The 13,561-nt window shown below is 40.9% G+C and overlaps 1 protein-coding gene across 1 annotated transcript in view; it reads right to left on the minus strand.

The window, feature by feature from the left end:
• TBC1D9 (TBC1 domain family member 9) overlaps nt 1–13,561 on the minus strand; it is a 512,458-nt gene that overhangs the window by 224,363 nt on the left and 274,534 nt on the right. Inside the window, exon 6 of the mRNA XM_053703695.1 lies at nt 3,692–3,899. Coding sequence (XP_053559670.1) covers nt 3,692–3,899 — 208 coding nt within the window. The remainder of the gene's footprint in view (nt 1–3,691; nt 3,900–13,561) is intronic.

Raw genomic sequence — 13,561 nt, forward strand, 5'->3', positions numbered from 1 at the left:
CCTCAAAAGCAGACTCTCTACATCCTATACCATTGACCTGAACACCCAAATCTCAGATCTCATGCGACAGCTTAGAACTCTTGAATTCCAGAGAACGCAGATCAATTTGGAGAAACTTAAACAAATGTACTATTATAAAAGCAATAAGGCCTCCTCACTCTTAGCTACAAAACTACGAAACTGAATGGAACAAGCTAAAATACTTCGTCTTACTTCGCAACGTGGTATGGTTACCTCGCCAAAGGAGATTGGGGAAACCTTTCGGGTTTATTACGCGGACTTGTAAAATTTAGGGGACACTGATCCTACCCCCCTCCTCCCTGCAGGGGAAATGCGTCGGTTCCTAGAGGCCCTTAATCTTCCCCAAATTACCCAAGAAACCTCCCAAAATCTCATTGCCCTGATTTAACTTGAAGAGGTCAGAACTAGCATTAAAGAACTTAAGGTAACTAAGTCACCTGGAAAAGATGGCTTTACTGGACAGTTTTATAAGACTTATGACCTTACAGTTGCTCCCATTTTATGTAGAACCTTTAACTTAGTCATGAAAAATGGCTCCTTTTGTAAAGAATACCTAGAAGCTACTATTACCACCATCCTTAAGCCAGGTAAAGATCCTTTAGATTGTGGTAGCTACCGCCCTATTTCATTGCTAAATCTTGACACTAAACTATATGCCAAAATCATAGCTAACCGTCTCTCCAAAATAATTCCTACTTTAATACACCCTGATCAAGTGGGCTTCATTCCCATGAGAGAGGGTCCTGATGCCACAAGACGGGTCCTAGACGTTCTATTTAAGGCAGCTAAATTAGAGACTCCCATGCTCGCCCTGACGTTGGATGCCGAAAAGGCCTTTGACAGGGTGAGATGGGATTATTTATGGGAAACTATGAGTACGTTTAAGTTCCCGGACACTTTTATCACAGCTGTACAAGCACTCTACTCTAGCCCTTCTGCTAAGGTTAAAGGGGTGGGTTTTAAATCCGACTTCTTTCAAATCTCCATTGGGACCAGGCAGGGATGCCCCCTCTCTCCATTATTATTTGCGCTTTCAATAGAACCCATAGCTCAGGCTATTAGACTAGACCCGAATATTTCAGGGTTCCCCACTATTGAGGCCCAGCACAAAATCACACTCTATGCAGACGACATCACCTTACTCCTGACACATCCACTTAGGTCTCTCCCAGCCGTATTTAAGCTACTCAATTTATTTACCACTTTAAGTCACTACAAATTGAATGTTTCCAAGACTGAGGCCCTTCATTTAAACATCCCGCCTACTGATTTAGCTCTATTACAAAAACAATATCAGTTCCAATGGTCCGCACAATACATTAAATTACTAGGTATACATCTCAGTATGAATGCCACTATAATCATCTCCAAAAACTTTCTAGATAGACTCCCTGAATGGCAAAAACTCCTGGACTCTTGGGAATACCGAGAGATTTCTTGGACAGGTAGGATAGCTGCTATTAAAATGTCCTTTATCCCTAAGATTATTTACCTGTTCCGTTCCCTCCCAATTAATGTCCCTAGACCCATTCTTAATAGATTGCAGAGCCTCATCACCTCCTATATTTGGAAAGGTAAAAAACCAAGGACGGCTACACAGACACTACAGAGAAACATTCTTAAAGGCGGTTTGAGTTTCCCAAACATTATCCTATACTACAAAGCTGCTCGCCTAACCCATCTGCTGAGTTGGAGCTATACAGCTAATACAGCTTCGTGGAGAATGATCGAGCAGTCTTTACTGCCAGTCGGTTTACATTTACAAGATTTACCTTGGGTGCCCACACACTACAGGAGAGATTTTAAACTGATGCATCCCGTGATTCTTGACACCTTACAATTCTGGGACCAATCCAGACATCTCCCCACTATTGCACCTCATCCCTCACCATGTCAGACAATTGCTAGCACTCTTGTCTGTCTCCCTGACTCACATATCCTTACATGGAACAAACTCAATGTAAAATATATTTCAGACTTATACGACCATGCAAACACACTGTCACATAATAGACTTTGCACTGACCTACAAATACCACGTCCTCTGAGATTTGAGGCGTTTCGCCTTTGTTCTATTCTCAGGTCTTGGGGATTCCCTGGAACTGACCTTAGAGAAACTACCAATTGGGAAAGGAGATGGTAGCAAGCCCTTATGATCAGGGGAGCCCTCTCATACCATTATGACCTGCTTCTTGACCCTCACTCGCACCACAAGATTTCACAGCATATAGCATGAGAAAGAGAGTTGCATTTTACCACTGATATTGACTCATGGCATAGAGAGATTCTATTCACTAGAAAGATTCTGCACTGCGCTACATTATGGGAGTTGCATTTCAAGATAACGGTACGCTGGCATCTAGTCCCGGCTACTTTACATAAAATATATAGCACTCACCCTTCTACTTGTTGGAGAGGCTGTGGCCTTGTTGGTACACAGAGTCATATCTGGTGGTACTGTCCACTTCTCACACCCCTATGGACACAACTTTTCAACATTCTCAGCCGACTCAACATTACCCTCCCACTGAGCCCCCAAACTTGTATTCTCCATTTAGATTTTCCTGCACTCACCACAGCACAAAAATCTTTAACCATTTATCTACTAATGTCAACCAAACTTGAAATAGCAAAAGCTTGGAAACAGAAATCCCCTCCATCAATTAAGCAAGTCATTGCCACTGCTACCTACCTACATAACATGGAATCGTATGCTTATTCTGCCCAAAATGGGATAGACACTTATCTTGACATATGGAGACCCTGGGTGGAGAAATTCCCCCACTAAGGCTTTTTGTGAAAATAGGGTCACCTTACCCCATCATATTTTTTTCTCTTCTTCTTCGTTCTAACAATCTACGAGAAGTATTGGTGTATTGGAATATGTTGTTTAATATCAGAAAATGAGAAATAACTATATAACTTTGGAAACTTTTGGTTAACAATTTCCTAGTCAGCAACTTTGTCTTTTCATACGTACCGTTTTAATGAATGACTATACCCTAGGACTCTAGATGTTTAATTTCTCGCTATTTAAGGTTAAAATATTGTTGTTCATTATTTGTTCATGACTGACTTTTATTTTAGTCTAAAGTTACTCTGAAAATGTGATTGTACGAGTATAAATACTTCCCTGCGTGGATATTTTAGTATTTCATGTTTGTACCTAATGTTCTCAATAAAAATCTTTAATAAAAAAAAAATATATATATATAATTTTAAACAACTTTCCAATGTACTTCTATTATATAATTTGCTTCCTTTTCTTGGTATCTTTTGTTGAAGAAGTAGAAATGCACTACTGGGAGCTAGCTAAATGCAATGGGTGAGCCAAGGCATATATTTGCAGCCACCAATCAGCAGCTCCTGAGTATCCTATGCATCATTTTCAACAAAGGATACAAAGAGAACAAAACAAATTTGATAAAAGTAGTAAATTGAAAAGTTGTTTAAAATCAGATATCTGAATTATGAAAGAAAAAATAAGTGTTTCATGTCCCTTTAAGTGCCACAAATAGACACATAAAAGTGTACCACTGAAGAACTAATCAGAAAATAATAAAGAAAAAAAATCAAATTCACATAAATGTTTCACAGATAAATGTTCATTAATTACCAACATCTACATTAAAAACAATAATAAATAAATGTGACGTTCTAGTGTTCCCACCTCTCTAAGTGGAATGATGAGACTGCACAAGTTCTCTTCTTTACTAGAGAAGCAAATGTAATTTGTGGACACAAACATCTGACCCACAATGTGCCTTTTACTGAAGGGCGTCCATAATGTGCAGTCTGTATGTCCGTCCAACTTTTCATCTTTAGGTAGACGGAACAATGCCCGATATCTTTCACTCTTTGCTCTTGCATCCAAATCCCTGTAAAAAACAACACACAACAGCTATTACAACTATATGATTATTCTTAATTAAAGGGACAGTGCGATTTTGTTCTCGTTTAATGTATTCCCAACAATCCATTTTACCTGCGGGAGTCTATTACATTGTTTACAAATACATCCTTTACCTTGATTTTGTCATTTGAAATAGCTGGTTTTGTCCCTTTGTATCCTCACCTATACTGAAAATGTCAATGCTTAAAGTGAATGTAAAGTTTAATGAATAAGTGCCCGGTATCTAAAAAACAATGTAAAAACAGGTGCACTTTCATTAAAGGGACATTTTGCTCAAAAATATCCCCTTTAATTTGTTCCCAATAATCTACTTTACCTGCTGGAGTGTATTAAATTGTTTACATGTATTTCCATTAACCTTATATTTGCATTTGAATTAGTTTATTTAGCCTGTGGTATCACCACCCATCCTGAAAGTTTTTGGCCTCAAGGCCAAGCTGTGTTAAAGGGGCAGTAAACGTACATAATAATGTTATATAATTCTGCACATAATGCAAAATTATATAACATTAGCTTACCGGCAGATGTATACTTTCAATTATTTCAGAGAAATTGCATGTTAAAACCTCCTTTTACCAGAAGGCCACTCCTTGCTCTACTGAGCGGGTCTGGTTTTTACACAGCGCATCGCTGCAACACTGTTTAGTCACAGTGTGCCCGGTCGTACCATTAAAATGAATGTAGCTCGCTCACGCTCTGGTTTAGTAGCAGGAGAGAGCTACATTCATTTTAATGGCGCTACCGGGCACACTGTGACTAGACAGTGTTGCCGCGATGTGCTGTGTTAAAACCAGATCCGCTCAGTAGAGCAAGGAGCGGAGTTCTGGTAAAATGAGGTTTTTACATACAATTTCTCTGAAATAAATGAATGAAAGTATAAATGTGCCGGTAAGCACCTGACTCTTGCATATATAGACTCAATGAACAGGTCGCGGCTCAGCTTCCAGGGCCACCCAGCTCCTTTTCTCTAGCTTCCGTGGTCAGCACAGTGCTCCAAGTAAAGGAGCTCCAGCCAGTAAAAAAACAATAGCAGAGAGCGTGCAGCTACTCCGGAGCCCAGGTCCTTTTCTTTAGGCATCAGAGAAGGGAGTTTAAGCACCTTACCTTAAGGCTCAATGTGGATGCATGTTGCTGCGAGGAGACAGTACACACACACACACATATATATATATATATATATATGTGCACACAATATATATATATATATATAATTCCAAGTAATAGATCCGCCCCACCATCTTCAAAATTCACCAGCCATCACTGCTTTACATTGAAGCTTCTTTTTAAAATACTTACCTTTTCTTTATGGAAAGTAGACCAGCGATCCTCCGCCAGATTCTCCTGCCGTAGTTACCAGATCGATGACGAATCCAGCTTCCTCCAATCGTTGCATTGCCTGACAAGCTGGGGAGCACGCAACGATTGTAGGCCCTACTCTCCCCTCTTTTAATCACCTTGCCATAGTGTAGTGGCTCTCTAGGAGTAGAATCTTTTCTAGAGCGTGGCAATCCAGCCCCTTCCCGCCCCCCTCCGTCGATGGGCTGCTCACACGCATCCCTCCTTCCCTCCCACACCACCAATGGCAACACCACAAGCCGATGCAAACAGTAGCACAGCGTGTTTTGCATCAGCGATCTAACTTCAAATGGTAATGGGAGCACGATCAGCGATTCCATACCATATGAAGACAGATGCCTTCTTCCCCTGGCTGCGGTCTTAGCTGTCAGGGTAACAGCTGGGACCGAAGCATTAGGCAGAAAGTTGGGTGTAGGTACTTTGCCAACAGGGAACTTTGGGCAAAGTACCATGTGAGGTAATACCTACGTCCAGGTGGGTATTACCTCACATGGTACTTTGCCCAAAGTTCCCTGTTGGCAAAGTACCTACACCCAACTTTCTGCCTAATGCTGCGGTCTTAGCTGTCAGAGTAACAGCTGGGACCGCAGCATTAGGCAGAAAGTTGGGTGTTAGGCAAATTAGGGGTTATTAACCACCTGGACGTAGGTATTACCTCACATGGTACTTTGCCCAAAGTTCCCTGTTGGCAAAGTACCTACACCCAACTTTCTGCCTAATGCTGCGGTCTTAGCTGTCAGAGTAACAGCTGGGACAGCAGCATTAGGCAGAAAGTTGGGTGTAGGTACTTTGCCAACAGGGAACTTTGGGCAAAGTATCATGTGAGGTAATACCTATGTCCAGGTGGCAAAAGGTTTGAACTCTGAATGGAATGTTAAACTTTTTGTATAGTCATCATTTGTTATAAGTATATATATTTTTGGGTGTGATATTAGCACCTGTATTCCTTCAGGACGAATGTATATATATAAAAAAATATATTGTTCCATTTTTTGTAGCAATTTATGTTCTTGCAACTATGTTCTTAACAACTGAATAATGATTTTGCATTATATTCAAGTATTCCTTAATTTAAAAAAAAACAAAAAAACCCTCCCCTTTTTTTTAATTCATGAATAAGATAGCCTTTGTGTTACTCAGGTGTATTAGATGATAGTACCTGATTTCTAACTTGTGTTGGGGGAGGAGCTTTTTGACTATAAATGAAGGGAGCCAATACTTGTCTAATACAGGTCATTGATAAAGTATAATATGTAGGAATTACGAAACATGTTTGACCTATTTTCTGTTTTTGTACTCTGATATAATTGGGTGCCGATTCAATTTTGCTTTTTAACTCTGAGAGAGTCTGCTGAGTCTGCTGGTTTTTTTCCGGGTTCTGCCTTTTTCTTCTGGATGTATTCTGTGTTTGAGTGTTAATGGAGCGCTTTGTGCAGGGTAAGCACCGGTGATGTCATCATCCTGAGACCGTTTTCTCCCCTTGGCGTTCAGCTGCAGTCAGGTAGCGTGAAGACGGCTACCTGACGGCTGTGCTTTCCGTGTGGGCTGTGTACCGTTGCGGAGGAGATATCACTTTGAACGCTGCTCTTTGTTTTTTGGAGGCTTAAGGGGTTACACCTGGAAGTTTATTAATGATTGGCAAAAAAAAAAAACACTTCTCTTATCTCTTATTATTGTGGCGACTAGCTGTAAATGAGTTGGTACACAGATCTAAACTACAACAGTCTAATTTGTATAAGCCGCTTTATTTGGTTTTCATTCTCATTAGGCAGCTTGTTACATTTATCTATTGTTGCTCACATTCACATAGATTACGAGTTTTGCGTTAGCCTTAAAAAGCAGCGTTGAGAGGTCCCAACGCTGCTTTTTAATGCCCACTGGTATTACGAGTCTGGCAGGTACAGGTGTACCTCTCACTTTTTTTCCACGAATACTGCAAATCCACTTACGTCAATTGCGTATCCTATCTTTTTAATGGGATTTGCCTAACGCCAGTATTACGAGTCTTTCAAAAAGTGAGCGGTAGACCCTATCCTGTCAAGACTCCTACCGCATTTAAAAGTCAGTAGTTAAGAGTTTTATGGGTTACTGCCGTAACATAAAACTCTTAACTAAAGTGCTAAAAAGTACACTAACACCCATAAACTACCTATTAACCCCTAAACCGAGCCCCCCACATCGCAAACACTTAAATACATTTTTAACCCTAACCCCTAATTTGCCGACCGGACATCGCCGCCACTTCAATAAATATATTAACCCCTAAACTGCCGCACTCCTGCCTCGCAAACACTAGTTAAATTTTATTAACCCCTAATCTGCCGTCCCTAACATTGCCGACACCTACCTACATTTATTAACCCCTAATCTGCCGCTCCCAACGTCGCCGCAACTATATTAAATGTATTACCCCCTAAACCTAAGTCTAAACCTAACCCTAACACCCCCTAACTTAAATATAATTTAAAATAATCTAAATAAAATTACTACAATTAACTAAATTATTCCTATTTAAAACTAAATACTTACAGATAAAATAAACCCTATACTAGCTACAATATAGCTAATAGTTACATTGTAGCTATCTTAGGGTTTATTTTTATTTTACAGGCAACTTTGTATTTATTTTAACTAGGTAGAATAGTTATTAAATAGTTATTAACTATTTAATAACTTCCTAGTTAAAATAAATACAAATATACCTGTAAAATAAATCCTAACCTAAGTTACAATTACAGCTAACACTACACTATCATTAAATAAATTACCTAAATTAATTAGAATTAAATTAAATAAACTAAATTACGAAGAACCCCCCCCCCCCACTAAATTACAGAAAAAATAAAATTACAGTTTTTTAAAACTAATTACACCTAATCTAACCCCCCTAATAAAATAAAAAAGCCCCCCAAAATAATAAAAATCCCTGCCCTATACTAAATTACAAATAGCCCTTAAAAGGGCTTTTTGCGGGGCATTGCCCCAAAGTAATCAGCTCTTTTACCTGTAAAAAAAAAGACAATACCCCCCCAACATTACAACCCACCACCCACACACCCAACCCTACTCTGAAACCCACCCAATCCCCCCTTAATAAAACACTTACCCCCTGAAGATCACCCTACCTTGAGACGTCTTCACCCAACCAGGCAGAAGTGGTCCTCCAGAGGGTCCAAAGTCTTCATCCTATCCGGGCAGAAGAGGTCCTCCAGACGGGCAGAAGTCTTCATCCAGGCGGCATCTTCTATCTTCATCCATCCGGAGCGGAGCGGGTCCATCTTCAAGACATCCGACGCGGAGCATCCGCTTCCTTCCGATGACTAACACTAAATGACGGTACCTTTTTTATTTTATTAGGGGGATTAGATTAGGTGTAATTAGTTTTAAAAAAAATTATTATTAATTATTAATTATTTTATTTTTTTCTGTAATTTAGTGTTTGTTTTTTTCTCGTAATTTAGTTTATTTAATTTAATTGTAATTAATTGTAGTTAATTTAGGTAATTTATTTAATGATAGTGTAGTGTTAGGTGTAATTGTAAATTAGGTTAGGATTTATTTTACAGGTATATTTGTATTTATTTTAACTAGGAAGTTATTAAATAGTTATTAACTATTTAATAACTATTCTACCTAGTTAAAATAAATACAAAGTTGCCTGTAAAATTAAAATAAACCCTAAGATAGATACAATGTAACTATTAGTTATATTGTAGCTATCTTATGGTTTATTTTATAGGTAAGTATTTAGTTTTAAATAGGAATAATTTATTTAATAATAGTATTTTATTTAGATTTATTTAAATTATATTTAAGTTAGGGTTAGACTTAGGTTTAGGGGCTAATAACTTTATTATAGTGGCGGCGACATTGAGGGCAGCAGATTAGAGGTAATAATTGTAGGTAGGTTGCGACGACATTGGGGGCGGCAGAATAGGGGTTAATAACTATAATGCAGGTGTCGGTGATGTTGGGGGCGACAGATTAGGGGTTCATAAGTATAATGTAGGTGGCGGCGGTGTCCGGAGCAGCAGATTAGGGGTTAATAATATAATGCAGGTGTCGGCGATGTTGGGGGCAGCAGATTAGGGGTTAATAAGTGTAAGATTAGGGGTGTTTAGACTCGGGGTTCATGTTAGGGTGTTAGGTGTAGACATAAAAAGTATTTTCCCATAGGAATCAATGGGGTTGCGTTAGGAGCTGAACGCTGCTTTTTTGCAGTTGTTAGACTTTTTTTTCAGCCAAATCAGCCCCATTGATTCCTATTCAGCCCCATTGATTCTCATAAGCTAAGCGTATTATACTCCTTAGCCAAAAAGAAAGAGAAGTTGCCGAAGCTTTTTGGCCTCTCCTCTGTCCAGAGTAGACAACAAACAAAGCAGATGTTTGACGAAAATCTTTAGTAGCTTTTAAATAATACTTGTCAAGATTGTGTAATAGACGTAGCTCCAAGGTGGAGCAACAGGTTTAAACACAGGCTTGATTCTAACTAAAAACCTCCAATGGATTGTACAGCTGGATAGCACTCTTATTCCCTATATTAATGAAATATATGCAAACCCTTTTGAAAAAACAGAATTTATGCTTACCTGATAAATTACTTTCTCTTACAGTGTATCCAGTCCACGGATTCATCCTTACTTGTGGGATATTCTCAATCCCTACAGGAAGTGGCAAAGAGAGCACATAGCAGGGCTGTCCATATAGCTCCCCTCAGGCTCCGCCCCCCCAGCCATTCGACCGACGGTTGGGAGAAAAAGGAGAAACCATAGGGTGCAGTGGTGACTGTAGCTTTACAAAATTAAATTTGAACCTGACTTAATTGCCAGGGCGGGCCGTGGACTGGATACACCGTAAGAGAAAGTAATTTATCAGGTAAGCATAAATTCTGTTTTCTCTTACATGGTGTATCCAGTCCACGGATTCATCCTTACTTGTGGGATACCAATACCAAAGCTTTAGGACACGGATGAAGGGAGGGAACAAGTCAGGTAACCTAAACGGAGGGCACCACTGCTTGTAAAACCTTTCTCCCAAAAATAGCCTCAGAAGAAGCAAAAGTATTGAATTTGTAAACATTTGGCAAATGTATGCAGTGAAGACCAAGTCGCTGCCTTACAAATCTGTTCAACAGAAGCCTCATTCTTGAAAGCCCAAGTGGAAGCCACAGCACTAGTGGAATGAGCTGTAATTCGTTCAGGAGGCTGCTGTCCAGCAGTCTCATAAGCCAATCGGATGATGCTTTTCAGCCAGAAGGAAAGAGAGGTAGCAGTCGCTTTCTGACCTCTCCTCTTCCCAGAATAGACAACAAACAAAGATGATGTTTGTCTGAAATCTTTAGTTGCCTTTAAATAGAATTTTAAAGCATGAACCACATCAAGATTGTGTAACAGTCGTTCCTTCTTAGAAACTGGTTTAGGATACAGAGAAGGAACAATAATTTCCTGGTTAATATTCTTATTAGAAACCACTTTTGGAAGGAAACCAGGTTTGGTACGCAAAACAACCTTATCTGCATGGAACACCAGATAGGGTGAATTACACTGCAAAGCAGACAATTCAGAAACTCTTCGAGCAGAAGAAATAGCTACCAAAAACAAAACTTTCCAAGATAATAACTTAATATCTATAGAATGCAAAGGTTCAAACGGAACCCCTTGAAGAACTGAAAGAACTAAATTTAGACTCCATGGAGGAGCCACAGGTTTGTAAACAGGCTTGATTCTAACTAAGGCCTGTGCAAACGCCTGAACGTCTAGTACAGCTGCCAGACGCTTGTGTAACAGGATAGACAGAGCAGATATCTGTCCCTTTAAGGAACTAGTTGACAAACCTTTCTCCAATCCTTCTTGGAGAAAAGATAATATCCTTGGAATCCTAACCTTACTCCACAAGTAACCCTTGGATTCACACCAACAAAGATATTTCCGCCATATCTTATGGTAAATTTTCCTGGTGACAGGCTTTCTGGCCTGGATCAGAGTATCTATAACTGATTCAGAGAACCCACGCTTAGCTAGAATTAAGTGTTCAATCTCCAAGCAGTCAGTTGCAGAGAAACTAGATTTGGATGCTTGAATGGACCTTGAATTAGAAGATCCTGCCTCGATGGCAGTTTCCATGGTGGAACCGATGACATGTCCACTAGGTCTGCATACCAAGTCCTGCGTGGCCACGCAGGCGCTATCAGAATTACCGAAGCCTTCTCCTGTTTGATTCTGGCTACTAGCCGAGGGAGAAGAGGAAACAGTGGAAAGACATAAGCTAGACTGAATGACCAAGGCGCTACTAAAGCATCTATCAATGCCGCCTTAGGATCCCTGGATCTGGATCCGTAAAGGGGAAGTTTGGTGTTCTGACGGGACGCTATCAGATCCAATTCTGGAATGCCCCATAGCTGGGTCAGCTGAGCAAAAACCTCCAGGTGGAGTTCCCACTCCCCCGGATGGAAAGTCTGACGACTCAGAAAATCCGCCTCCCAGTTGCCTACTCCTGGGATGTGAATTGCAGATAGATGGCAGGAGTGATCCTCCGCCCATTTGATGATCTTGGTTACTTCCTTCATCGTTAGGGAACTCTTTGTTCCTCCCTGATGATTGATGTACGCTACAGTCGTGATGTTGTCCGACTGAAATCTCCGCTAGTTGAGGCCATGCCTGGAGCGTATTGAATATCGCTCTCAGTTCCAAAATGTTTATCGGGAGAAGAGATTCTTCCCGAGACCATAGACCCTGAGCTTTCAGGGAGTCCCAGACCGCACCCCAGCCTAACAGACTGGCATCGGTCGTGACAATGATCCACTCCGGTCTGCAGAAACTCATTCCCTGAGACAGGTGATCCTGAGACAACCACCAGAGAAGAGAGTCTCTGGTTTTCTGGTCCATTTGTATTTGAAGAGACAAATCTGCATAATCCCCATTCCACTGTTTGAGCATGCGCAGTTTCAGTGGTCTTAGATGAATTTGGGCAAAAGGGACTACGTCCATTGCCGCAACCATTAAACCAATTATCTCCATGCACTGAGCCACAGAAGGCCGAGGAATGGGATGAAGAACTCAGCAAGTATTCAAATGTTTTGACTTCCTGACCTCTGTCAGAAAGATTTTCATTTCTACCGAGTCTATTAGTGTTCCCAGGAAGGGAACCCTTGTGAGCGGGGACAGAGAACTTTTTTCTACGTTCACCTTCCACCCGTGAGACCTTAGAAAGACCAGAACAATGTCCGTATGAGCCTTGGCTCTGTGAAAAGTCGACGCCTGTATTAAGATGTCGTCTAGGTAAGGTGCTACTGCAATGCCCCGCGGTCTTAGTACCGCTAGAAGGGACCCTAGCACCTTTCTGAAAATTCTGGGAGCGGTGGCCAACCCGAAAGGAAGGGCCACGAACTGGTAATGCGTGTCCAGAAAGGTGAACCTTAGGAACTGATGATGATCTTTGTGGATAGGAATATGTAGGTACGCATCCTTTAGATCCACGGTAGTCATATATTGACCTTCCTGGATCATCGGCAAGATTGTCCGAATGGTTTCCATTTTGAAAGATGGAACTCTGAGGAATTTGTTTAGAATTTTTAGATCCAGGATTGGCCTGAAAGTTCCTTCCTTTTTGGGAACTACAAACAGGTTTGAGTAAAAGCCCAGTCCTTGTTCTGCAATTGGAACTGGGTGTATCACTCCCATCTTTAAAAGATCTTCTACACAGCGTAAGAACGCCTGTTTCTTTGTCTGGTCTGAAGACAAACGAGTAATGTGGAACCTTCCCCTTGGAGGAAAGTCCTTGAATTCTAGAAGATACCCCTGAGCAACAATTTCTAATGCCCATGGATCTGGAACATCTCTTGCCCAAGCCTGAGCAAAGAGAGAAAGTCTGCCCCCAACTAGATCCGGTCCCGGATAGGGGGCTACCCCTTCATGCTGTCTTGGCAGCAGGTGCAGGCTTCTTGGCCTGTTTACCCTTATTCCAGACCTGCAAGGGTTTCCAGGTTGCTTTGGGCTGAGAAGCGTTACCCTCTTGCTTTGCGGCAGCAGAGGTTGAAGCAGGTCCGCTCCTGAAGTTGCGAAAGGAGCGAAAATTAGCCTTGTTTTTGGCCTTAAACAGTCTATCCTGCGGGAGGGCATGACCCTTCCCCCCAGTGATATCCACGATAATTTCTTTCAACTCGGGACCAAACAGGGTCTTTCCCTTGAAAGGAATGTTTAGTAACTTAGTTTTGGACGACACGTCAGCCGACCATGATTTGAGCCAAAGCGCTCTTCGCGCCATAATGGCAAA

This window comes from Bombina bombina, chromosome 2, assembly GCF_027579735.1.
Source record: "Bombina bombina isolate aBomBom1 chromosome 2, aBomBom1.pri, whole genome shotgun sequence".
In the NCBI taxonomy this organism is placed as follows: Eukaryota; Metazoa; Chordata; class Amphibia; order Anura; family Bombinatoridae; genus Bombina; species Bombina bombina.